This window comes from Lipotes vexillifer, unplaced genomic scaffold (assembly GCF_000442215.2).
Source record: "Lipotes vexillifer unplaced genomic scaffold, Lipotes_vexillifer_v1.1 scaffold168, whole genome shotgun sequence".
Classification (NCBI taxonomy): Eukaryota; Metazoa; Chordata; class Mammalia; order Artiodactyla; family Lipotidae; genus Lipotes; species Lipotes vexillifer.
Window position 1 is genome coordinate 2,313,788 of NW_006773947.1, and position 27,175 is coordinate 2,340,962.

Below are 27,175 nucleotides of genomic sequence, written 5' to 3' on the forward strand. Positions count from 1 at the left end.
AAAAAAAAAAAAAAAAGAACAAATAACAAACACACTAAATGCAAAGCCTCTTAAATAAATTTAAAAAATCTATAGCAATTAAGCATTCACGGAATTCACAGCAGTATTTGCACACTCCCGCCACCTCCTCTGACAGATGGTATTCTGCTCCCCTTGCAAAATGCAACCTCAGCGCAGCACGATTACACTGCCTCTTCTCATCCGAATTTTAACATGGTGAGACTCTGGCGAGGGTCTCCAAGGAGCACACGTGAATCCATTCTCTGGTGAGAGAGGCTGGCCACGGGCCGCATGTATTATACAAGACAGAGCAGACGGAGCTATGGCTCCGGGGTGCCCAATGCTGGGGGAACAGTCATGCCACATTTAAACCATCAATTTCTACTTTGCAGTAAACAATGCAAGAGCAATAGTGCCAGAAACCATGAGCAGGAAAGACACTCAGATGCCACTGTGATCATTAGGGTTTTTCATATGCTGGCAGCGTGTTAGGTTCTGAGAATAAACCGAGGGAAAAATTACATAATCAGTCTTAGCCTCCATTCCTGCGATAAAGATACAACTGGAAACAGTTCTCCATGATGCTCTTATGCAATCAAAGGCACTTAAGAAAACGTTAAAAAAAAAAAAAACCTCTCAAAAGTACTTATCTTGGCATCTGAGAATAACTTGCCAAAGAGAACTGCTGATGAAAAATTGGAGAAAAAGTGGAGGACATTAAAAACCAAGATCCTTTAGCACAACAGTCACACACATCAGATATGGAGCTTACTGACTTTTGTCATCTTTTCCCTCAATAATTATAAAAATAAAACCAGGGGAAAAAAGCAGTAGTACTAACAGCATCAAGGTTTGGGTATTCTGACCTTGTGTTAAAACTATGATATTAAATTGCTTACATGCTCAGGATTAAGCCAGCTTCCCTGGCAGGCAAACCAGGCCCTTTGTTTTCTGGCTCTTTCTGTCTCTCTGGTCTCAACACACATGATATTTGCCTCTGCATTTTATCACTCATCCATGCTAAAGTACTTGCAGTACCCCACCTTTAAAAATATTTTTCATAAGGTCCCTGGTGGGGACTTTTTTTTTTGGCTGTGTGGCATGCATGCAGGATTCTAGTTCTCTGACCAGGGCTCAAACCCGTGCCCCCTGCAGTGGAAGCACGGAGTCTTAACCACTGGACAGCCAGGGAAGTCCCCACCCATACCTTAAAAAACCCTGTTGTTTCATATCTCTGTCCTTTGCATGCTATTTCTTCTGACTGTTGTGTCTTACTAGGTATGTTGGATGAACTCCTATTTAATCTTCAAAACCCAGCTCACGAGTCACCTCCCCAGGAAGCATTTCCTCCCCTTTCACTGAGTTACTCATTCTCTTTAGGGTGCTGCCTCCACTCCTTATTTCCACTTCTAGGAGCACCCTGATCATGAAGTGCTGCTAAACATTTGCTGCTCTCTTCTGGAGGACGAGTTGAGGGTTTCGTACACGGAAGCCCCTCCAGAAACACAGTCTGGGCAAGGTCGGGCTTCAGAGCAGCACCTGAGTGCCCATCCCTGGGAAGGCAGGACCAAAGCTACATTCCCAGCTTCAAATACCAGCTCTGTCACCTTTGTATAACCTCAAGCAGCCCACTAATTCTTTAGTTTCCTCATCTAAAACAACGGGATAAAATGAGTAGATATCTTATTGGAATGTTGTAAACAGCAAATGAGTCCCTATATGGGAGAGCCCCCAGAACAGTGCCAATAATACACGCTCAATAAATATTCATGATTTTTTTACTGGGAACTGCCTTCTTGGGTCGGGGTAAGTTTTCCCACCAGAGTCTGTGGATTCAGAACCTCTTCAGACCTCTGTGCTAAAATACACAGGCCTGCTAAAGGTGAAAGGTCGAGAAAGGACAGCTGAAGGCCGACATGTGTGGCCTGTCACAAAGGTGTAACACGTACACAGAGGCACTGCTTCCAACCCTTTGGCCCTGTGCTGACAGTGTCTGACCAGGCAATGTCTAACGCCATCCAGGATCCTTAAGTATTCTCTCTTATGCCAAAAACTGGCTTCTTGTTCTATTCCCAGAACCCTGCGGAGTCTCTGTTGGCTGTGGGAAGTTTTGATCTCTTCCAGGTAGAATATTCTATTATAGCAATGATATTCACTTAAGGACATTAAAAACATGCAAAGAACTTCGAAAGTCAGAGCAAAGAAAATCACAGTTGCAACAATGGTGGATGAGTACACTGATACATGAACACAGCCCAGGAGCGTCAACCAGCCAGGGGTGCATGTTGGGTCCTGGACACACATGTGGAGACGCATTCTCAAATTCTGTATTTCATTCCCTCCATGCCCAAGAAGCAAGAGAGAGCATACTTTAAAATGCTCATATTGTGGTTTCAATCGTGTTCCCCCAAAGGACGTATTGAAGTCCTAATCTCTAGAATGTGTGGATGTGGCCTTATTTGGAAATAGGGTCATCGTGGATGTGATCACTTAGGAAGAGGCCATAATATATTAGGGTGGGCCTTAGATCCAATGACTGGATTTCATAAGGAGAGAGATTTGGAGGTTTCTAGAAGACTACAGAGAGAAGGCCACGTGATGACAGAGGCAGGCACTGGAGTTAGTCTTCTGAGCATGACTGCCAACACCACCACCACTTCCACGACCACGTCCATTACTGCTACTGTTACTATGACGACAGTGCAGGCCTCCACTGCCTGCTAAGGTGTACCTTATCCTACAATCCAGGGAGGGGTGGAAGATTCCTGAGAAACAAGTTATAGGATCTTCCTCTCCTCCTCCCTCCCTTCCACAAATATTTGTGGAGCGCCCACTCATGCCAGACGTGGTGCTAGGTGCTGGGGACCCGCTGATGCATGACACAGACAAGGGCTCATCCTCACAAAGCTTATGGTTGTTGGGTGGGAGGTACTTATGCAGGGGTGTCAGTTCTCTGACTGGGGACTAGAGGGCGCTATTGCACAGCGGAGGGACAGTTAATCTAGCTTGAGGGAAGCTAGGTGGGCTTCCTGGAGGAAGTGATGGCTAAACTGAGACCTTGGGGAGAAGGGACAACAGGCTACAAGGAGAAGATACGTTGGCAGAGGGATTGGTATGAGTCAAGGCTGGGAGGAGTGGAAGGCCTATTGGAGGAACACAGGGTGCTGTAAAATTCTTCACCGACTTCTCTTGCCTAACCCATCAGGGTCTCCACTCCCCTCCATAAATCACTTTGACCAACACTCACGGCACATCCAAAGCTCAGGCTGGTAGGCTGCTCTCTAGAACACCCACACTGAGTCGTATACTTGCTAAGATCAGGTCTGGATGCCCTCCACCTGTTTCTGCCAGCTGTATTTGTTAGTTATACTTTGCTTTGTTCATTAAAGATTGCACAAACTAATGCCATGTGAAAATCAAAAAAAGGAGAAACGCTGTTTCTATAAAAAAATAACACAGTGTTTTAAAATTTTTTCAAACAAGGCAAATCACTAAAAACAAAAACAAAAAAACCCCTGCAGTTGAAATAGGTATGGGCAAGACGTCTATAAAAGATAAGAAAGAATTGTAAAAATCCAAAAGGATTCTACACTTAGTTTCTTGGGTCACTTTAAAGAAGTTCAATCTGGACATGGAAGCAACAGGTGGGAACGATGATAGTGTGAGGTCAGTGATACAGACAGAGTCTGCTCCGTGAGCCCCAAAGGCAAAGAAAGACCTGGCAGCACAAACCTGTGGAATGGGCGATCGCCAACATGTCCGAAATGAAAGTGTGGGGTTTGAACTACGTATGTCATTTCTGTGGGTATTTTTTCCAGCATTTACTAACCCTTGACCAAGCGATTACTGTAAATAATTCAGCAGAGCTGGATCTGGGGCTCAGGGGGCCCGGGGTGGTTAGGATGGCGATGGTGACGGAGCCTCGGCTGGGTGAGTGCCCCCAAGAGTGGGGAGTACAGTGAGGAGAGGGGGACAGGGAGAGGACAGGCAGCAGAGTGCACGACTGCAGTGAGAGAGAGACTGAGGGAGTGTGGAGTTTGCCAGGGCTGCCGTAACAAGGTGCCATGCACCTAGCTCCGGGGCAATGGCTCCCACGACAGAAATCAATCATCTCAGGCTTCCAGAGGCCAAGGTGTGGAGGGCCAGGTTCTCTCTCTGAGGGCAGGACCTGTTCCTGGCACCTCTCCCAGCTTCTGGGAGCTCCTTGGCTTAGAGCAGCATAACCCCAGCCCTCACAAGGCCGTATGGCGTCTCCCCATGTGCATGTCTGTCTCCAAGTTTCCCCCTTTTATAGGGACACCAGTGATTAGATCAGGGGCCACCTTGCTCCAGCACAATCTCATCTTTTTTTTTTTTAACACCTTTATTGGAATATAATTGCTTTAAAATAGTGTGTTAGTTTCTGCTTTATAACAAAATGAATCAGCTATACATATACATATGTCCCCATATCTCTTCCCTCTTGCGTCTCCCTCCCTCCCACCCTCCCTATCACACCCCTCTAGGTGGTCACAAAGCACCGAGCTGATCTCCCTGTGCTATGCGGCTGCTTCCCACTAGCTAGCTATTTTACGTTTGGTAGTGTATATATGTCCATGCCACTCTCTCACTTTGTCCCAGCTTACCCTTACCTCTCCCCGTGTCCTCAAGTCCATTCTCTATGTCTGCGCCTTTATTCCTGTCCCACCCTTAGGTTCTTCAGAACCTTTTTTTTTTAGATTCCATATATATGTGTTAGCATACGGTATTTGTTTTTCTCTTTCTGACTTACTCTGTATGACTGGTCTCTAGGTCCATCCACCTCACTACAAATAACTCAATTTTGTTTCTTTTTATGGCTGAGTAATATTCCATTGTATATATATGCCACATCTTCTTTATCCATTCATCTGTCGATGGACACTTAGGTTGCTTCCATGTCCTGGCTATTGTAAATAGAGCTGCAATGAACACTGTGATACATGACTGTTTTTGAATTATGGTTTTCTCAGGGTATATGCCCAGTAGTGGGATTGCTGGGACATATTGTGGTTCTACTTTTAGTTTTTTAAGGAACCTCCATACTGTTCTCCATAGTGGCTGTGTCAGATTACATTCCCACCAACAGTGCAAGAGGGTTCCCTTTTCTCCACACCCTCTCCAGCATTTATTGTTTGTAGATTTTTTGATGATGGCCATTCTGACTGGTGTGAGGTGATACCTCATTGTAGTTTTGAGTTGCATTTCTCTAATGATTAGTGATGTTGAGCATCCTTTCATGTGTTTGTTGGCAATCTGTATATCTTCTTTGGAGAAATGTCTCTTTAGGTCTTCTGCCCATTTTTGGATCGGGTTGTTTGGTTTTTTGATATTGAGCTGCATGAGCTGCTTGTAAATTTTGGAGATTAATCCTTTGTCAGTTGCTTCATTTGCAAATATTTTCTCCCATCCTGAGGGATGTCTTTTCATCTTGTTTATGGTCTCCTTTGCTGCAGTGCAATCTCATCTTAACCAGTTAATTACATCTGTCACGACTCTATTTCCAAATAAGGTCTCATTCTGAGGTACAGAGGGCTGGGGCTCCGTACAAGAATTTTGGGGGGATACCATCCAGCCCATAGAAGGGAGGTAGGAAGGAGGAAAACAAGCTGAGCGTGGTGTCACAGAGGTTAGAAGTCCCCTCTGGAGCCCTCTCATCCTTGCTCTTCCAGGACAGCACTGGTCCTAAGTGTGTCCTAAGCGTGGCCCCAGCCCCGCCCATCTACTGGCCCTAATAATGGTTTTCTTCTCAAGACTGCTGTGGACCACTGGTGGGGACCAAGGTCTGGACTCCCCCCGGCTCCCAGGCCCTCTCGTCAAGCAGAGAGTCAAAACTGAACCACCAACGGAAGGTTCTCTCCAACCTCTCAACCTTTTTTTTTCTGTGTCTCATTTTATTTCCTGTAAATCAAACTAGTTGAAAAGAAGCAATAAGCATTCCCAGGCCGAGCACTTTTCTGCACAGTACATTGCACAGGAGGAGCACCAAGCACAGTCGCTGAAAATAATTTCTCTCAAAAGCCTCATGCAGAGTCACAGAAAAAGCCAGCATACCCTCCGTGCTCCTTAAAGAGGTACAGATAATAAAACCGTAATAAACCCCGCATATGGTGCTGACCCAGTGCCAGCCCCAGCTGGGCCCCCGGGTCTACAGCCCAGGTCCTCCTTCCCCCTGTGGCACCAGGGAAGAAGCAGAGGACAATCAATGGGGCAATCATGTTTGAGAGCAGCTCTGGGGGCCACTTCGGTGACAGAACAGGCTGTGCCCAGGAGTCTCAGTGAGGTTTGGGGGTTACTAAGGCTCCTTCAAGTCTATCCACTTGCTGTCCTTCAGGACTGAGGTTTTGCTGACAAGTGGTTAGAAACACCGATGATGATATTGATAAAGATGCTTCCCTGCCAGCCTCCTGCTGCTAGGGGGATAGAGGGTTCTAGTCTTTTAATAAAGAACAAAAGTTCTGGGGGTGGGGGGCGGTTCCCTGGTGGCCTAGTGGTTAGGATTCTGGGCTTTCACTGATGTGGCCTGGGTTCAATCCCTGGTCGGAGAACTGAGATCCTATAAGCCACATGGCGCAGCCAAAAAGAAAAAAATTAAAGTTCTGGGAGTAGAAATGCGTGCTTGGGAAGAGGCAGATGTTTCAGGGAACCTCACAGGAGATGCCCGACATCTATCGAATTGGATGGAGAGAGAAAAGGCGATGACATATTTCTTCTTTCTCGAAGGCCCGTCCAGAGCTGGTAACTAGCTGTTTTGTTTTTTGGAATGTGCCACTTCCTCCAACTCATTTTTCAAACTAAACTAAGCTGACAGCTCGGAACTGATGAGATGACAAACGAGGTTGTAATTTAGTTATGACCCATTCGCCCAGTTCCCTCCGAAATTTTCAATATAAAAATGAAAGGCTACAACTTGACTTCAGTTACTGCACTTTCTTTTTTTTTTAACTACCTTACTTTACATAGTAGATAAAAGCTGTGGGAATCTTTTATATTTTTGTTTTTCCTACTGAGTTCACCCTTTAAAGAGACAGCTCTCGAGCTCGATGCTCTGTCCATTATCTGAAATCTTTTTAAGTCTCTTTGAAAACTCCTGTCAAGGGATGAGACAGACCAGTCCACTCACTGCAAAGAGCACTTCTCTGCCTGCTCAGAACGCAGTGATTCTCACGGCAGACCCAGGAGGGGGCACTTCCGGTGCAAGTGGCAGCCATTGCTTGTGCTCAAGGCAGACATTCGAAAACCAGATGACTTCAAAAGGATGCAAAGTAATGCCTGAGGGAGGGTGATGTCCACTTGAAACCAGAGCTCTTGTCTTCCACTGCTCTCAAAGACAAGCGCCCAGAGGAAAGCTCCTGTCCTAACAGGACCATGAGGGTCACCGGACATAATGTGTCTTTGGCCCGTGGCTAGTCTTCAGTCTTCACGCTCACCTTCCATTCTGATGACCCAGGTCTACCCGGCCAGCTATCAGCTCTCTGTTGGCACTAGCTAGCCTCATAATGGTTGTCATTTGCAAGGGTGTCTTCTCCCCGAGGGCCGAGATCTGTCTTTACTTCCGGTTAACCCAGGAGACTCGGGGGCCCCGGTGCCCCCTGTGAAGATGCAGATCAGTGTGAATAGTGACTGGCTCTTCTCTACTAACCAAGCGGCAGTTCCCAGTCCCCAACCACCATCCTCAGGATGTTCAATGGCCCCCTCCAGACGCTAAGGCAGGGGGTCCTGGACTCCTCTCTGTCATGACAAAGGGTTTGCTTATACATGTGTGAACGGTTTTTGAAAGACCTTAGGTCATTTCTGAACTTCCTATCAAAATTAATTCACTTTTAGAAGACAATACACTATACACACAACCCCTCTAACTTTCTTTAAGAATAAGGTTACCAAAGTAGACCTATGGGACTTCCTTGGCGGTCCAGTGGTGAAGACTTTGCCTTCCAATGCAAGGGGTGTGGGTTCGATCCCTGGTCGGGGAGCTGAGATCCCACATGCCTCGGGGCCAAAAAACCAAGGCATAGAACAGAGGCAGTATTGTAACAAATTCAATAAAGACTTAAAAAAAAAAAAAAAAAAAGAAGACCTGTGATGCTTGCCCTTGATTTTTGGTTGGCCAGAGTTCTCCTGATCAAAGCCAAGCCAGAGCACGTCAGTCGTCTGCCTAGCACCCTCCATAGCTCCCATCTCACTCACAGTGAAAGCGGAAATGTTCACGATTCACCCTCCCAGGACTCCTCAGGGTGCATCTCTCCCTCTCTTCCACCCACACGGCTTTCCTATGGTTCCCCAGGCACAGCCCTTGCGTTCTGGCCTCAGCACCTCTGCAACTGCTGTTCCATCCACCTTGAACGCTCTTCCTGCTGGGACCACACGGGGCTGGCTCCCTCACCTCCTTCCCACATCTGCTCAAAGGTCTCTCCATCAGTGGAGTCTGGCCCCAGCACATGCCCTGCCCCCGCCTCAGCAGCTTCAGTTTTCTTCCAGAGCACATCTATCCCATCTCTGATAAGACACACTTACTTGTCTATCATCTGCCTCCCTGACTAGCCTGTAACTCCATGAGACAGGATCACGGCTTTATGCACAGATACATCTCATCACTTAAAAGTGTCCCAGTGCAGAGCAGAGGTCAGCACCTAGGTGCTGGAAAGACTGAACACAGGTTATCACTGCATTCTTCATAGTTAAGGAACTGCTTTATTAGGTGCCGTCTATCCAGATGCACTTGTCTCCTTCCAGAAAAATGGCTATTTACACATAGGCGGTTCAATGAAATGAGGCGGAATGGTTATTCCCATTGGCTATATGCCATGCCTCCTACCCTCCGTGGGGAGGGGGGCTTGGAAAATCCTAGTCCAGCAATGGGGGCCGTCCTAATACAAATCCAGTGTCCTAAAACGTGACACTCGTGCAGATCGAAGCTTGCTCGACAGATGCGACTGACCCTGGCTGGGTGCAAAAGTGATACATTTCTGGGATGCTATCTCCTTCTATCAGGACAAGCTACGTTAGCTCACTCTGTAGTGACCTCACATCGTTAGCCTCTATGGAGCACACTGTTTAAAATCTAAATTCCGAGATATTTTTCACATGAACTTCTGAAAAGTCTGTACCCTGTACTGTAATTGATCATCTACCTCTGTTACATTTATCCCTGCTAAGTTTAACCTCGGGGAGCTGTTGAAGGAACCGAGCCTTGGTTCTCCGCTATAACACAGTCTCCTCCTGCTTTTGGTCTTCCACGTGGGCCACCACGAGGCTGACTGGCCTTCATGCTGCAGAGATGATGCTCAAGGGCATACCATGTGCTCTTCCTCCCAAGCTCCCTTCAGGCTGACGAAGCTTGGCTAACACACTTCAGTTGCCTGCAGGTTCTCTAGCTGCATAGTCACCCAGCATCCCTGGGAGATGCCATAACACGGAACAGTCTAATGTTCTGCTGAAATCAAGAAATGTCAATGTGGAGGTCCTCTAATTTACTAGCCTAGTTATTCCATCAATAAGGAGACGAAGTTAACATGACTCTTTCTCAGTGAAGCCATGTTGGCTGTGGCCACCTCCATTCTTTTCTAAAAGCACACAAACCATCTGTTTAACAATCCATTCCAGAACTCTGCCAGCAATCAGCTCTAGGCTTGCTGGTTTATGATTATTAGAACTTATCCTCTGCTACCATCTCAGTCTCTTTTGGACTCTTTTTTTTTTTTTTTTGGCTGTGTTGGCTCTTCATTGCTGCATGTTGGCTTCCTATAGTTGTGGGGAGCGGGGGCTACTCTTCACTGTGGTGTGCGGGCTTCTCACTGCGGTGGCTTCTCCTGTTGCGGAGCATGGGCTCTAGGCACACGGGCTTCAGTAGTTGTGGCACGTGGGCTCAGTAGTTGTGGCACGTGGGCTCAGTAGTTGTGGCTCACAGGCTCTAGAGCACAGGCTCATTAATTGTGGCACATGGGCTTAGTTGCTCCGCGGCATGTGGGATCTTCCTGGACCAGGGATGGAACCCGTGACCCCTGTATCGGCAGGCAGATTCTTAACCACCGTGCCACCAGGGAAGTCCCTCTTTTTCACTTGTTAAAGGCAATGTGTGCCTGGCATTCAACTCAGAACTTCTTTTATTCTCCCCGGCACTTTAAAGATCATTTTATTTCTAAATTCTTTCCATTCCCTGATCTAGTCCTGAAGACTGAAACATTCAAAATGTAAGGCCTCTCCATTCATTTATTCCACAAACACTTGCTGAGGACCTCCTGTGTGCCCAGCACCTTGCTTTGTTCAGTCTACCTTTCTTCACAGTTCTACTTGTTAAAGATGCTAATGCTAGCCCAGCAGCTGACATCTGCTCTGTCCTTGTACCATCAACCCCAAGAAGTTTACCATCCCTTTCCTCCCTCTTCTGAATATGGTTTTAAAAGCCCCATGGCTATCACTGGTGTTTTATTTTATTTTATTATGGCAAAATATATGTAATATAAAATATGCCATTTAACCACTTATAGGTGTATGAGTTTGTATCATCAAGTACGTGCACAATGTTGTGCAATCATCACCACTATCTGTTTCCAAAACTTTTCCACTGCCCCAAACAGAAACTCTTTCCCCCTTCCCCCAGGCCCTGGTAACCTCTAGTCTACTTTCTGCCTCTATGGATTTACCTATTCTGGATATTTTGTATAAATGGAATCATATATTGTGTTTGGCCCTTTGGGTCTGGCTTATTTCCTTTTTTTTTTCTTTTTAATAAATTTATTTATTTATTTATTTATTTTTGGCTGCGTTGGGTCTTCATTGCTGTGTGCGGGCTTTCTCTAGCTGTGGCGAGCAGGGGCTACTCTTCGTTGCGATGTTCAGGCTTCTCATTGCGGTGGCTTCTCTTGTTGTGGAGCACCAGCTCTAGGCGTGTGGGCTCGGTAGTTGAGGTACTCAGGCTCAGTAGTTGTGGCTCACGGGCTTAGTTCCTCCGCGGCATGTGGGATCTTCCCGGACCAGGGCTTGAACCTGTGTCCCCTACACTGGCAGGTGGATTCTTAACTACTGCATCACCAGGAAAGTCCCAGATCTGGCTTATTTCAAACAGCATAATGTTTCTCAGGATTCATACACACTGTAGCAGGTATCAGTAGTTCATTCTTTTTTACGGCTGAATAATATTCCTCTGTATGTATATACCACTTTTGTTTATCCACAATCTGTCGATGGACACTTGGGTTGTTTCCACCTTTTGGCTATTGTGAATGATAATACCATGAACAATGATGTGAAAGTACCTGTTTGAATTCCTCTTTTCAATTTTTTAGGTACACCTGCCAGTGGAATTGCTGGGTCATATGGTAATTTTATGTTTAACTTTTGGAGGAACTGCCAAATTGTTTTCCATAGTGGCTGGACCATTTTACATTCCCACCAGCAACATATGAGGGTTCCAACTCGGAATCTGATGTCTGAATCTGGACTCCACCCCCCACTTTCTAGCCACGTGCTCTAGTTTCCTCCTTTGTAAACTGAAATGATGAGTGTTTTAGTTTCCTATGGCTGCAGTGATAAACTGCGACAAAGTTAGGGTCTTAAATCAACACAAAATTATCTTACAATTCTGGACATCAGAACTCTGAAATGGGTCTCATGGGGCTAAAATCAAGGTGTTTGGAGCTGCTTCCCACTGGAGTCTTGAAAGGAGAATCTGTTTTCTCGCCTTTTCCAGCTTTGGGGCTGCCGCTGCCCGTGGCTCATGGCCCCTTCCTCAGCCTTCAAAGCCAGCAATGGGCAGTTAAGTCCTTCTCACATCACATCACTCCAACAATGACTCTCTTGCCTCCCTCTTCTGCTTTTAAGGACCCTTGTGATTACACCGGGCCCACCTAGACAATCCAGGATAATCCTGCTACTATTTTAAGGGCAGCTGATCAGCAATCTCATCTCCATCTGCAACTTTAAGTCCCCCTTGCCATGTACCTGACCTAGCCACAGGTCCTGAGAATAGGACAGTGACATCTTTGGGGGACATTATTCTGCCCAACGCAACAGTAGTAATACCTTCCTCATGAGGTTGTTTCAAGGATTATTTGTATTTCTAAAGTCTCTCCATCCCTCGAAATATAGTCCTGAAGACTGAACTCATTTAAAAGGTCTCTCCAGGGGGTGGAGAGAGGGGGAGTTGGGTGAAGGCAGTCAAAAGGTACACACTTCCAGTTATGAGATAAATAAATACTAGGGATGAAATGTACAACATGATAAATATAATTAACACTGCTGTGTGTTATGTATGAAAGTTGTTAACAGTGGATCCTGGGAGGTCTCGTCATAAGGAAAATAACCACGTTTTTGCTTTTTCTTTTACTTTGAATCTATATGAGATGATGGATGTTTCCTAAACTTGTTGGGGTAACCATTTCATGATGCGTATAAGTCACATGATTATGTTGTACACCTTAAACTTATACAGTGCTGTAAGTCAATTCTAGCTCAATAAAACTGGAAGAAACATAAAATAGAAGGTCTCTGCCTTAATTTACTCAACAAATACCCATCGAGATGGGTTAATGAAACAAAGCCTATGAAGTATTTAGAGCCTGGTACCCAGGAAGCACTCAATAAATGTTACCCATCATCACTTTATGTTACTCTTAATTTTATAATCCCTTTTAGCAATACGGATGCAGCCACAATAATCCACTTCTCAGTCTGAACCTTCTGATATCTGTCTTCCTAAAACGCAGAGAAGCATTGCTTTCTTTTCATAACTATCAAGTCCAGCATGGCCTCCTCATCACCAGCCCATCTTCGTGTTAAGGCAGAAGTAGACCTAGAGGGTGACAGCTCCCTCACCACCTGCCCCACCTGCTGGGAGACGAAACACCTGCCAGCCAGGGGGGAACCCATCATGCCATCTGCTTCTAACAGTGGAGCTGAAGCTCCCACCACGGAATTTGTAGTCTGTGTTCAGGCTCTGTCCTTCACTCCTCCCGCCCGAGGGTCTGCAGCCCGAGTCCCACACGCTCTCAGCATGGTTCTCTGCTCTTGATCTGACACAAAGCCTTCTGGCAGGTCCCCAGTGCCAGCCTCATAGAATGCACCGATTCCAGACAGAGGAAGACGGTTCTCACTTAAAGCGGGCTCCATCCTCCATCGGAGCCACACCTCCTAAGGAAGAGGCTCACCTCCGCTTCTCGTGCCGTTGGACTTGGTCTAATGTCACAGAATGAAGTGGGTGAGCACGGACCGGATGGGGCCCCGAGGTTTATTTCTAAGTAGCTACCTTGATATTACGGATCATGAGGTTAACTTGGACTTTTTGTTTTTTCAGTGAAACAAGTATTGTCTTTTATTGTATTTGTTTCTCAGTTTTAATATTTTTTTCCCTTTCTATCTCAAAATTTTGCTTAAAACTCTCAGTCAGTTCAGGCTAGAACCTTATAACAGACACTCTACTCATTTCCCACGCTGCGCTCTAGTCCTTGCTGAGACCGGAGGCCAAGTCCCCCTTGACGCTAGTGCCTCTGCCCCATGGTCAGCAGGCTTGGAGGCGGGGGAACCTCAACACCAAGGTCTTCGGGTCCAGAACAGTGAGCGGGCCCTGGGTTCGGCCTGCTGTCCAGGAGGCTGGTCTGTGCTGCCCAGAGGTCACAAGGAGACTCTGGAGCTGGGAAGAGCTGTGAGCGGGCAGAAGTCGGGGCTGGAGTAGGGACAAGCCTGCCCAGCTGGGAGGATGCCTCCCACGGGCCTGGAGGGCTAAGCAGGCCCTCTTTCAGTCTGTCTTCCCCGGCACAGGAAGAGGCGGACTCACCAGTACTCAGGCCACTCTGTTCTCAGTTCAGACCTTTGAAGTGCTTTAGTGAACATCTCCAGGCTTCTCAGTAAAGCCTCTTTCCTCCCAACATGGCAGGCAAACCCGAGTCAAGTGGCTCCCATGTGGGCTGCAGGAAGGCCCCCTTTGGTGTGCTGTTGTGTGTGTACCCTGCACGCCCGAGGTGGGAGCATCAGAGACCCCCAGGCATCGCCCCGGTCCCTCCCTCCCGAGAGCATGTCCAGGCCCCCTGCTACCTACCACCGCAGCTCTGAGGTCATTCCCGTCCCAGGCCACCTCCAGCAGGGCGACCTCACGCCTGCTGCCCGGCTGCGGGGGGTCCCCTCCTCCCATTCATCAGCTCCTGACCACAATTTCCTTCTGTCACCTCAGAAATCATAGTTTCTTCCTGGTGCCCTCCTGAGTTTTTCTTTCATCTGTCTGAGAACAGTCCATCCCTGCTAATAAATCAGCCAGAGGGAGGAAGGAGAGCATCTCTAGGCCTTTCATCTTCTCTGGCACCGAAAAAGCAGTTCTCACCTAGGCAGGTACAACCGGCTGTCACCACTGCCTATATTATATATAGCCTGTGCTGAGGGCTTGCTTTCCTGCCCTAAAGCCCATTTCTTAGATCTCCAGATAAGCTAACAGCCCCTCCTGGTTCCCTCTGAAAACTCCCCAGCAAAACTGCCAGCAACTGCATGCTTTCTGGACTGCTGACATTGTTCCAGGGTCAAGGGTGTGCTGGGGAAGGCGGCTTCAGAATATACTATACACTGGTGATCCCATTGGTCCAAATCTTTTATTAACTGCATCCTCTCACTACAAACCATGCCAGGTGATTGATTATCTGACGTTGTGTCCTCAACAGCATTGAGAAGTGGGGAATACCATTAATTTGGCCCACTTTTTGGTTTTGCCATTGATTTTATTTAGGAAGTCGAGGCTTTCTATGTTTACTTTATGGTTCAAGAGATTATGGACAAAAACACCAACATACATAAATGATGAATAATTATACTAAAAATGGCATAAGTAAGGTTTGGATTCAGTAAGAGCCACAAAAGAAAAGAAAAACACGGTGGTTAAATGAATAAGACACAATAATTGTGACAGTGAGAGGGTGAGAGAAAGAAACTCAGGGTATTCTATTTCACAGATGACAGCTGGGTTCATTTTAACTAAAAGCTCTGTACTTAAAATAGGAATACATACTGAGTACATAAAAGTTATTTGATGGGAGAGTTCAATTTGGCCATTCTAAAATCGTTGAATAGCTATAAAATTATGTTCTCTATTCAAGTGAGGTTTAAAAACTTGAAGAAAACAAGTCTTTAAATACTGTAATTGTTAGTTATTCAGGTTGTACAGTGTATTTTACACCAAATTATAGTAATGCTGGGCCTTAATCATGCCATGAGTCTAACGTTTTAGCAATTTTCATTGGGTATAGATTAGAGATTATTAGTGGGGCCCATACGAGCTTCTTTCTGTAAATCAGGAGATCAAACGAAATGGTCTTGGGACAGGAACTCTGCTCTGGGATGCGTCTCTAACTATGATCCAGGTCACAGGTTGGTGACCAGAGAGTGCTCCACCCCCGGGAGCACAGAGCATCAGGGGACCCCAAGAGGTCTTGGAGCCCTGTTCCCAGCGTTGCTGTGAGGCTGCCATGAATGGGCTTCGCCATTCAATTATAAGCAATGCCGGCAACAAGGATTCACATCCACTTGTCACCAGGAAGGTTTTAAATACCAAGGTCATATACATTTAACCATAACTTTCATTTAACAGCCCTTTCCAAAAGAGCAACTCTTTGCTGGAGAAACACAGAGTCTACATGTATGTCAGCAGGCCCAGGAATCTGAATTGGCGCCCAGGGAGAATCTGCTGGCAAAGTCGTGATTCTCTCCTCTTAATGAAAATCATCAGAGAGAGAGCCAAACTCGACTTCAGGTGCAGATCTGGCAGGATATTGACTGACCAGAGCACAGAGCCCTGGTGAAAAAAGAAAACAAAACCCAAAAAAGAGGAAAAAGAAACAACAACAACAACAAAAACACCCAAAAAGCTCAACTGTTTTTCTGTTCAAAATTTCCTAATAAAAATATATTTCAGTACTATTAAAAATTCAGTTTTAGTTAGTCTAAAAAACTAAGCCTTTGGTTGCCATTAGAGAGCAGTATTTTCTATAAACTTCTATGGATGATTCCGGCAGGAGTGGGGTGGAAATAGTAGTCTGTTAGGGAAGGTTATATGAGATGCTGTTCATCTTAACAGCAGGCTTCACTCTGTGAGGTCTGGCCATTCAAAGGGTCCCCTCTTCCCTTCCCCACTGGACCCACCCCCTCCTACAGCAGGGAGGATGGAGGCAGCTTTTGTTAGTATGATACCTGCCATTCCTGGTATCGTGTTGCCGCATATTCTTGATAAAATGAATCTTCTTAAAGTTCTTTGGTCTGGGCGAACCTGAGAGAGTACGACATCTGAAAAATAAAGCCATTTCGAAAACACAGTCAGTTGCCCGTGGACAGCTGAGACATCTCCAGACAAAGACAGGAAGGAAAGACCAGACTCAATGGTTTGAGTAACCCCAAGGATATGAGGACTATATGGCTGGAAGCAAGGAAGCTTTAAAAAAAAAAAACCCAAAGACAGACAACTTCCTCGATAATACTGATAATAATTTATATGGGTCTCTGAAGATGCTAATGAAAACTACTGTCCTCAGTTAAAATAACATAACTTACACAAATTCCAACGACTTTATTTGTTCCTGTCATCTTAAAAAGAATCCTCCTGTATCAACACAGGTAACGGGAACAGAAAACTGTAAATTTAAAGAATCCAGAGGGGGAAAAAACACTGGAAAATTCAGTTTAAAAACAAGCCCGGGGCTTCCCTGGTGGCGCAGTGGTTGCGAGTCCGCCTGCCGATGCGGGGGGCGCGGGTTCGTGCCCCGGTCCGGGAGGATCCCATGTGCCGCGGAGCGGCTGGGCCCGTGAGCCGTGGCCGCTGAGCCTGCGCGTCCGGAGCCTGTGCTCCGCAGCGGGAGAGGCCACAGCGGTGAGAGGCCCGCGTACCGCAAAAAAAAAAAAAAACAAGCCCGAATTATTTTTCTTCTGTAGCAGGACTCTGGCCTGAATTACCTGGACTACTCCCTCAACATTCAACTTGTCTCTGCCTGGAAGTCGCAGCTTTACTTTGAATGAGAATCAGAGACTGAGACCCAGCTAGTGGCTGTTTGGTTTTTTTTAAAAAGATAAATTTAAAATAAATATATGTTGAACAAATTGACTTGGATTCCTATTAATTTTACCTAGAATGTACAACATGTGTTTGCACTACAGGAATGACAGAACAAACCACAGGCTGAAAAGATCTTATTTGTGTATATTTTTTCAAAGGTACCTGGCAAATTCTAAGATACACAACTGCGATAACAACTGGGAAAAAAGCAAAAATCCCAGCAACTGAGAATCTGAAGTTTGGTGTTGTATTGAGAAAGGGAGCAATGACTTTTCTAGTTGGGTTTTTGCTACCAAATATTTTTGTTTACCTTTCTGACCATGGACCCCGACGGCTGGCTCCTGGCATCAGACATGGGTGCCTGAGACCTTATGCTTCAGAGAGTGAGCTCCAGAGAAGCAGTGGCCGGCTTCCCAAAACCACACTAAGGTCCAGGCCATCACCCGAGTTCAGTCACTTCTGAACTCTGAGGCTTCAGGTAAGAGAATAACAGGATGACCCAACGAGGAGGTACAGTTGAGGGCAGGTGGGGTGTATGGGCCCATTGGTGGCAAAGGATTAGGGAATGGGCAGCATCACAGATCTGCCTATAGCAGCTTGAATCTGTAGTCTCCTCCAAGGGCTCCCCTCAAGGGAAATTGGGGGATAGCCCTGGGCTAGGCTAGGTGCACAGCTCCCAAACCCCCTTACCTGCCCTCAAGTAAGGGCCAGTCTTCCTATAAGCCCTTTCCCAGAGAGTGCTGAAAATTTTTTTTTTTCCTTAAGAAACAGCACCTTAAAATGTAATTTAACTTGAAAAAAATATATAGTAAAGTGAATGAGGGAAGGTCAAAGCAAAGACATGGTAGCAGGTATCCATCCGGTGGCTTTCATCGGGGAAACGGGGCTCCCTGGGCCTTGGATCTAGAGGAAGGAAGGCTCTCTGCCACTCATGTCCATTCCACCGGAGCAGGGTTCACAGCACATGTCCACAGCCTGAGTGGCCCTCCCAGCATCCACCACAAACTCACTACCAGCCCTAGTGACCTATTACTAGTAATATTTCAGATCCCTCCCTGGACATGTTGTGAGGATTAAATGTGATGATTTCTGCAAGAGCTTCATACAGTGTCAAGTGACACGTTCAAATACAAATATTCACATTCATACATATGTACACACATTCATATACACATTTCAAGTGTGTGATTATTATTAATACCTTTAACTACAAAGGGTGCATATTTTGTTACTGTTTGCCTCCTGTACTCAGAAAACCACAGCCCTTATTAAGGGTCCTGAATTCTTGGTTTTAAATAGATTCTTTTAAAGACATGCAGAGGGACTTCCCTGGTGGCGCAGCGGTTAGGAATCTGCCTGCCAACGCAGGGGACACGGGTTCGAGCTCTGGTCCGGGAAGACCCCACATGCCATGGAGCAACTAAGCCCGTGCACCACAACTACTGAGCCTGCGTGCCACAACTACTGAAGCCCACACGCCTAGGGCCCGTGCTCCGCAACAAGAGAAGCCACCGCAATGAGAAGCCCGCGCACCACAACGAAGCGTAGCCCCCGCTCGCTGCAGCTAGAGAAAGCCCGTGCTCAGCAACGAAGACCCAACACAGCCAAAAATAAATAGTATAAATAAAAAAATAAATTAAAAAAAAAAAAGACATGCAGAACCCTGCCTGAGGGCATTTTGTGGATGCTTCCTGTGGACCTCAGGAAAGGTTTGAATAGGGAAAAGCACCCACTAATGCCCCTCCCTACTCCAAGCCTCCGAACCCAGATTCAGCCTTCTTGGGGTCCAAGAAGATTCAGCCTCACTCAGCCTTCCTGGGGCAGCTCTCTGGAAGCAGACCCAGCACCTCAGACTGCCTCTGTTCTACCTCCAGAATGACTGTTAGAGTCTGCAGGCCACCCAAGGTCCCCAATTGTCTCTCTCACACACAGCAGAAGGTCCTAGAACTATGTAGTCCCTGGAGAGAGGAGAATCCTTGAAGGCATAAATGTGTGCTATCATTGGCTGCTGGACCGTTGTTCAGGAGCATCCTCACATCCTTACCCAGCTTCCCCCCAAAATGCAGAGCTTCCTGGGTCCCCCAGTCTGAGGGCAGGGGGCTAAGAGCTAGACGGTGAGGATACCTTCCTAAGACCCCAAGCTGCTCCCTGCCTCCACACCTGCAGAAAGAGGTGCTGTTACCCTCAGGTTTGTGCACAAGATCTCCCAGCCTTCTGCTGAAACCGGAAGTCGGCAAAAGGGGCACAGGTGGCTTTCGGCACCAGTAATTACTTAATGGCACGGCAGCCCGCACACATCAACTGAGACAGGCTGGAAACTGGGGCAGGTGGTGACGGCTGCCGCATTTGCTGCAGCTGAACTGAGGTTTTTCTGGACATCTAACAGAGACATCCTAGGTCCTTATTTCTGGGATACCAGGTAACCACCAGGCAAAGTGGAAAACCCCAGTGTAAAGCCTCTCATTGCAAATGCTCAGTCCTTGGAGTTCAAGGTGGATACAGGAAACTAACCTGTGATGTGCAAGAGAAAGGCAAGACTTTTAAACAGATAACTTAACAGAGGTGCTTTCTTTCGATACGAGCATCCAATTCTAACTGCATATGCTACTGATATAGCCCTTCAATCAGCAAGTTGTTTGTTGTCTTGTGTTTTTTAAGCATTCAGCCTCCACACACCCCCCCCCCCCCCCTAAGAAACGCTTTAAGAGAATTGTGGCATTAACAACAATTGCCAAGGAAACTGGAAGACTAAGCACTCAGGTTATGGCAGGTTAAGCAAAGAAGGAATTAATTTCAAAGCCATCTGCACTGACGTGTAAAAATACCCATTTAAAACCATACATTTTAAGTGATGTAAAATTAAATTAGGATAGAATTAAACTGAAAACTAATTTAATGAAAGATTAGCTCTTTCTTGTTAGCACTGATTGTGGGATACACTTAATTATGCAAAAGATTTTTAATAGATGCCTTGGAGCCGTTTGTTCTAGGTGCTGAGTTTAAAAGCAAGTTGGGCTAATAGCCTTCCACCTCCGCAGTTCCCAAAACACTTCAGCATCATTACTGGTACATTCATTTCACAGAATCGGGGAGCTGGAAAGGACAGAGATCAGCTGATCTGCCCCTCCCATTTTACAGGTGGGAAAACCGAGGCCCCAGAGTAGGTAAGTGAATTTCCAAAGCCACATAACCAGTTGATAGAAGAATCAGGCCCAGAATTCAAGTCCCCTGACTCCCAAACTAATGCCCCTTCTGCTATTTTTATTTCTTAGGAACAAGTAAGTTTCTAAGTAAATATCAGAATTTTTTATTGAAGTATAGTTGATTTACAACTTTGTGTTAATTTCTGGTGTACAGGAAAGTGATTCCGTTACATATATATACATAAATATATATATATATATATATATCCTTTTCTATTATGGTTTATTACAGAATATTGAATACAGTTCCCTGTGCTATACAGTAGGACCTTGTTGTTTATTTTATAATAGTAGTTTGTATCTGCTAATCCCAAACTCCTAATTTATCCTTCCCCTACCCCCTTTCCCTTTGGTAACCATAAATTTGTTTTGTATGTCTGTGAGTTTGCTTCTGCAGTAAACATCAGACATTTTTCAATGAAAAAAAAGTCCATTAGGGAAAATAAGGACTTCTTAAACTGCCAACTCCCTTGCTTTCAGACTTACTTTTAAAACTTTATATATTTACACAATATTTGTTGAAAATTAAGTATAGCATTCTGTAAGTAAGGGTTGGATGAAGTTACAGTTAAGGCAGATAAGCCATTTTTACTCTGCCCATCTGTGCTATCACAGGACTGAGGGGTAGAGGACCAGCCTGGGCAGATTCTGAAAGGAGGGTCCAGGGGTGATGGGGCCCATGACCAGGAACACAGCGCCCAGCTCCTTCTCTGGCCCCCCTTTACCACCTGGAATCCCTGAGGTGACATTTTAGAGCCTGTGACTTTTTTTTAACCTGATTTCCTTGGTCACAGCTACCACATTGCTCGAACGACCACGGCTCCTTGCATTCTCTCCAAACTCCAGGGCCTTTGCAGTTCTGTTCATTGATTGGCATCAACTGTACTCAAATGCCAAAGCCACTCGGTGCCACCAGAGAACGTTTCTCCCTGACGCTCGCTGATTACTTTGGGCCACTTAATAGAGACTGACAGAAGAACACTTGTACCCAGGCCACGTGGATCACACAGCCACACAGCATCAGCCTAAGATGGTCCCAGAGGGTACGTGTGTTTTCAAAAAGACTTCAAAAGTGGAAATCGGACTGTCTGGCCCTGACTTTCTCTTTGGAATGATGTCGGTGATGAGATTCACAGTCACTGATGCTTCCAATCAGATCCCAGGCCTGGCCTGTCTATGCTCCACCCTTTATCCAGGTGGTCTGTGGAAAAGACTCGTGACCTGGGGGTGAAACTCCAGGCAGGGAAGGAGCCCGCTCCAGGGGGAGATGCCTCCCTCCACCTCAGCATCCTCCCAGGCTCAAAGGGAGGAGCCAGGGACTCCCAATCCCTGGCCAGCAGCCAAAGCATGCATGAAGGGTGCAGATGCGGGTTCCCGTAGGAGCTGGTGCGAGGGCATGAGAGCACACACCCTCCCTCGGCTCTGCCCCATCTGCAGCCTGCCACGCATCCCCTGTAAAGCCACAGCGTCCCACAAGGTCCCGTCTTGCCTCAGCTCCTCCTGCACAGCCAGCTCAGCTCGGGCTGCGGTGAGGGCTGCAGGGGACGCAGTGTGTGTCTCCTGAACTCCAGGAGGGCCAGGTGGACCAAGGCGCAGATTAGAGGAAGGAGAGCTGCCAGTCAGAGGCCCGGCACAGCTCAGCAACTGCTGTCACCCAAAAAAAGATGCTTCGAAAGCACTTTTCTAATCCGGAGGGAGAAATGGAATGCTTTCAGCCCCAAGGGAGCACTCACAGCTGACCTACCTGAGTTTCCCAGCACCTGGCTCTGGAGGAACATTGTGACACCTGCTAATGAAGTCAGGGACTTTGACTACTGTGTCCCCGCGCCTGAGAAAGGCAAGTGACGCAGCAATTTTCAAGAGGAACAGGTAACCGCACCTGAATTCACATGCAAACTGGGCTATTCTGATACATAATTGGGATTTCATAGTGTTCCAGTTCTAATGTTCCAAAGGGCTGGGGTTTCCAAACAGAGTCTGGGGATCAGATTGTCATTTTTAGAATTTAATTCTGTAGATCAAAAACTAAAAAAAAAAATTCAAACTTTGGCCACCACCCTGTATTGCAGGCCATTCACACACACATAAATGCAACCCGAAAACTTACCTCCGTAGAGGAGCGTTCTCCTCAATATCTTCCAGGGTCTCCAAGGACGATCTCTGGGAGATGAGGCGACGTCTGCAGAGAGAGGGAAAAAAAATCTAGGAGTTAAAACTGCATTGTGAAATGGATCAGGCATTTCTATAAAGGTAAAACTGTTCTAAAAAAATAAAGTTCACTAAGAAAAAAATCAGGCAAAAGGTGTTGTAAGAGGCTGCCATATTCCCAGCCTGTACCCTGAATGCCAAGCCCATCTTGGCTTGCTGAATCCTGAGCTTTCTCCCTGGTTGTAGGGCTGCTCTGGTGATTAGGGAAGTGATGGATACTTTTTATGCTGCCTAAAACCAAAAAAAGACAAGGTGCCTCTGATAGTGTATATAACTCTGGTACTGTGTGCACTTTTTCTAAAGCATTAGATAGTACTGTTAAGTATTCAGATATCAGTGGTCTGAACCAGCTTTAGCTGATAAATGTTAAATATTAAAACCGTACTAAATAAAATCTCAAAATCATTAGGAGGCAAGAAAAAACTTATGGTCTCTGGGCCATAATTTTGAAAGCAACTAGAAACAAGGCAGACATTATTCCCCTGGGAGAATTTCTCTGAGACCAGTGAGAATATATATCAGGGCGTGATTAGGCAAAACACAAACTCTTTCCATCTGCTAAAGAACTGCAAACCACCTGCCAAAACCTCCTCAGTCTAGTTTCTTTTGTCATACTGAAATAAGAATGGGTCCTAGTTAATTGAGAATATCTGGTACAGGGACCAGGCGGGATGGTGATTGGTAATTTTATAGCAAATCCGTGTGAACAAGGGCCATCACTTCATAGTAAATGATTTGGCTGAAGGGTGGCGTGGACAGAAAAATATCTGATTGGGTCTTTACCTTGGAAAAAAAATGGGACTAAAATTAGAAGACTATGTCTATTTTGTGTTCATTTGATAACATTTAGGTTAAGAACATGCAATTATAACCATGTTCTAATTTGTTCTAAAGAATAACAAAATGAAACAAATGTTTTTTGCTTTGTTCTGTGTGTACTTTTTCTGACCAACCACACTGATACCTTTTTGCTTCGTGTTTTATTTTTAATAAAACAATCAGAAGGGTCATTTTTGCAAACCATTCGAGGGCTTCATCAATTTTCTCAGAGCCTGTCTTCATGTTTTGACAGTCAAATCCTTTCTAAAACGCTCAGCACACACCTCCCTGCTTCTCTCTCCAGTGAGCCTCGTTTGTCCACATGTGAGACCCAGGAGCTCTCCAACATCACCTTCACTGTCTTCATGACACACTGACCTTCTGCAAGATCTGCAGTTTACTCTGTAATTAACTTATGCTAAACTTCCATTTCTGTGATATGGTATTGTTAGATTTCCAGCAGTCAGTCAGACCAGGGAGACACTGGTCTTACCTGAGGGGGTGGGGAACTGATTTTATAGGTGGGGATTTGAGAGGTGGCCAATTCATGAGTAAGTAGGACTCGCCTGTGCAGCCCCCTAAGTCCAGGGACTCAGCATGCCAGGACCCCTGTGACAACACCTGGCGGCTGTGGCTTTGAAGGAAGTGTCCAGGCCATCATGAGGCACAGCCCCTCTAGGTGCCAGGTCTGGCTGGGACAGAGTCCCAGGCTGGGAAGGGGACAAACCCCCAGTTAGTCACACTCCCACCCAGTGTAGCTCTCAGGGATAGGTGTCCCCATGCTCCCCATCCAAGGGACGGTATGATGCTACAAGTGTGCTGGGTCAGACAGACTCAGATTTCCGTCCTGGAGTCTGGAGGCTCTGGGACCTTAGAAAACTCCTTAATCCTTGAGCCTCAGTTTCCTCACCTATGACATGGGAAAATGAGAGTAAGTAAGAAACAAAGAGACATGAAGTCCTTGGCACAGGACAGTTAATGACCAGGAGCTCCTGGGATTTTGATTGTTACTCCAGTTTCCTCCACTGGGGCTGCAGCCTGACCCGATGCCCTCCCCGCTCAAATGACTGGGGTCAGCCTGGCTGTCCCAGCTCTGGCCGCTCCTCCAACCCCTGCCAGTGGCGAGGTCACTCCCAAATGCCTTGTGCATGAGCCAACCTGTGACACGTGCTCCTTCCACCCCTACACCCCCTTCGAAGCAGAACTAACTTGGTGCCACCTTCGCTGAGGCACTGGCCACCTATAAAATTAGAGCCCCAGGCCTCCATGCACTGTTCTTACTTAATACCAATGTCTCCTCTGCAGCTGTGATTAAAATGATATTTACTCTGTTTATCTGTGGATAACGTTCTGAGTTTCGTTTTTCGATTTTTTCCCTTTTTTTGGCTGCACCATGAAGCATGTGGGATCTTAACTCCCCGACCAGGGATCAAACCCTCACCCCCTGCAGTGGAAGCGCAGAGTCATAACCACTGGACTGTCAGGGAAGTCCCTCTTCTGAGTTTTTAAATCAAAAGTGAAATATTAATTTAAGTATGCACCCCTAAATTGTCATTAGACATAACATAGTCACAGGCAGAAATAAATGTATGGGTTTCAGATCCTGAAAATCCCAACAAATCTTGTCAAACTTTGAGCCTTCCTCTGCAGGCAAATGCAGAGGCACCTGTCACCTCTGCATTTTCAGGTGACAGGTAAACAGACATTTAACATTTGGCTCAATCAGCAGCTGAGGTGACTGCAGCAACTGTGCAGCTTCAAGCTCTCCCTTCCTTCAATTATCTTATCAGAGGTCCCCTGGGAAGCTCTGTGGTTGGCTCCTTGGGCAGTGAAGATACAACCAAGGCCGCAGCAAAGGCCAGGCAGGTGCATCCTTTTCTGCCCACCCACCCGACCAAGCCTGGCCTCCTGGGACCACAAAGCTGATCCCGGCTTAACTCTGTCCTCAAGGAGCTCATATTCAAGGGGGAATCCATGGGACCACCAGCAGGGAATTCCATTAACAACCCCTCAAGCTCCTCTGGCATTTGAGGCTGTCTCCCTTTCCCACCCCAAGAAGAGCATGGCCACCCCTCCAGCTGAAAATGTGCCCAAATGAACCCATGGAGGACACATGAGGACCTGCCAGGCGCCCTGGGGCCCACAGGCTCCCGTCCAACATTCAAACCAGGGGGTTCACCCTAGAAAACTAGGTCAATTCATAAAAGCACACAATCTGACAATTCCCCCATCTAAAACCCCCGGCAATTCCTATGCTGGAAAAGACAGATGCTATTTGGAAAATAATCAAATTAGAATACATCTTTCTATATATTTATAAGGATTTGTTTTCTAAAAGCCAGTACATTTGATATTCTCTTTGTGAGTTGAACAGGTATAGATTCTCTCCCTCTCACACACACAGAGGCACTTAAGGTCTGGATTCCTTAGAGGGAAAAAAATTCAAAACCCAAATGCCCACCTGTTCCTTTAAATTCAGCAGATGTGTGCTTCCCTTCTTCATGAACAGAACTAAGCAATATATTCTTTGAGATGCACAAACAGAGCTTGGAAAGAACTACCACGGATCATTGTAAAGAAACTGTCATATGGTACCAGAAAAACGAAGATGCGATGCCTGCCCTTCCTGCCACGAGGGCCTGCCCTGTGGTGGTGGCTCATCTCTGCCCCTGTCACCCTGCTAAATCCTTCCAAGCTGTGTAGTAATCTTTCCCCTTACCTTCTATCTTCAGAAAGCCCACAGTGGAAGGGAAGGCTAAGGGTGGGTGGCCCACCTTCACCAGGCACTTTTCACCCTGTAATCTGCCTCATAAACCAAGTCCATTACTGTGCAGACTACTTACCATTGGGCACAGTTAGCAAGCAGAGGTCTTTGAATATTTTAATGACTGATGAGGAATACTTAGCCTTGGGCCAAAACAGCATGCCCCCTTATTAACCAAGAAGACATTCAGTAAGAGCCCAAGTGTTATACGTCGAAATCACTAAATGAAAGATTGAGTCCTCAGAATTCAGGGTTCCCCATCTTGTCTGACAATTATAATTTGGGCCCTTCCACACTGGCCACCAACACTTCTGAGGCCGATGTGGTTCACATTCAACACTCATATGTAAGTCAGCCTCCCTAAAGCCCCCAGACTCATTTTAGAATACTACCCTTTGAATGTTGGACTCTGCCTAGGCAAGGAAATTCTAATCCATGACAAGGTTGCCTATCTGGATATACCTACTTGGACCAAATTAATCCACTTATCATTAGGGCTAATGGTTGATTGTGGTGTAAGTCACCGAGCGGTCCTGGGACCCAGAGCTGGTCACAGTGGGAATTATGGCAGCAGAGCCTCACCAGAGTGGACTCTGCGCTCACTAATGTCCCTGCTGACCAGTGAGGCTGGGGCAGGGTCATCCTAGCTCCAGCTGGGCCCAGGGTTTAGGACCGTGATTTAGGACCAAGCTGGGATAAAGAAGGTGACTCCCAGCCTCAGCATTGGTGTCAAACAAGTAAGTCGAGTTGGATCAATGCTCTCCACCCAGGGAACATTAATAATCTCTGGGGGAAAAACACAAGCTTTGGGAGCAAGAAGGGACCCTGACCATCTGGGCCAACCACTGCTACTCTCACAAAAAGGCAATTTAGCTGTGTGGTTCCCCCCATGTATGGAGCCCCCTTCCTGGCTGTCAGGCCACTGGAGGGCAGGGTTACCTCTTCACAGACGTGAGGGAATGAGGGCCTCCCGGATCCCTCAGTTACACAGGGGATGGGCCAGCTGAGGTCATAATTACTTCAGATCTGTTCCAACTGTTATTATGACCAAAAAAAACCCAAACAAAACCTCCAACCATAAAAATAAATTATTCTTATAGCCACGAGACACCCACAGACTTGTAATTTTTTTTTTTTTTTTTT

The 27,175-nt window shown here is 46.4% G+C and overlaps 1 protein-coding gene across 1 annotated transcript in view; it reads right to left on the reverse strand.

Annotated features, from left to right (window-relative positions):
* The window catches only part of CABLES1 (Cdk5 and Abl enzyme substrate 1), a 108,231-nt gene that overhangs the window by 42,268 nt on the left and 38,788 nt on the right, over positions 1–27,175 (reverse strand). Inside the window, exons 4-5 of the mRNA XM_007448622.1 lie at positions 22,349–22,420; positions 16,183–16,275 (exon numbers count right to left, since the gene is read on the reverse strand). Coding sequence (XP_007448684.1) covers positions 16,183–16,275; positions 22,349–22,420 — 165 coding nt within the window. The remainder of the gene's footprint in view (positions 1–16,182; positions 16,276–22,348; positions 22,421–27,175) is intronic.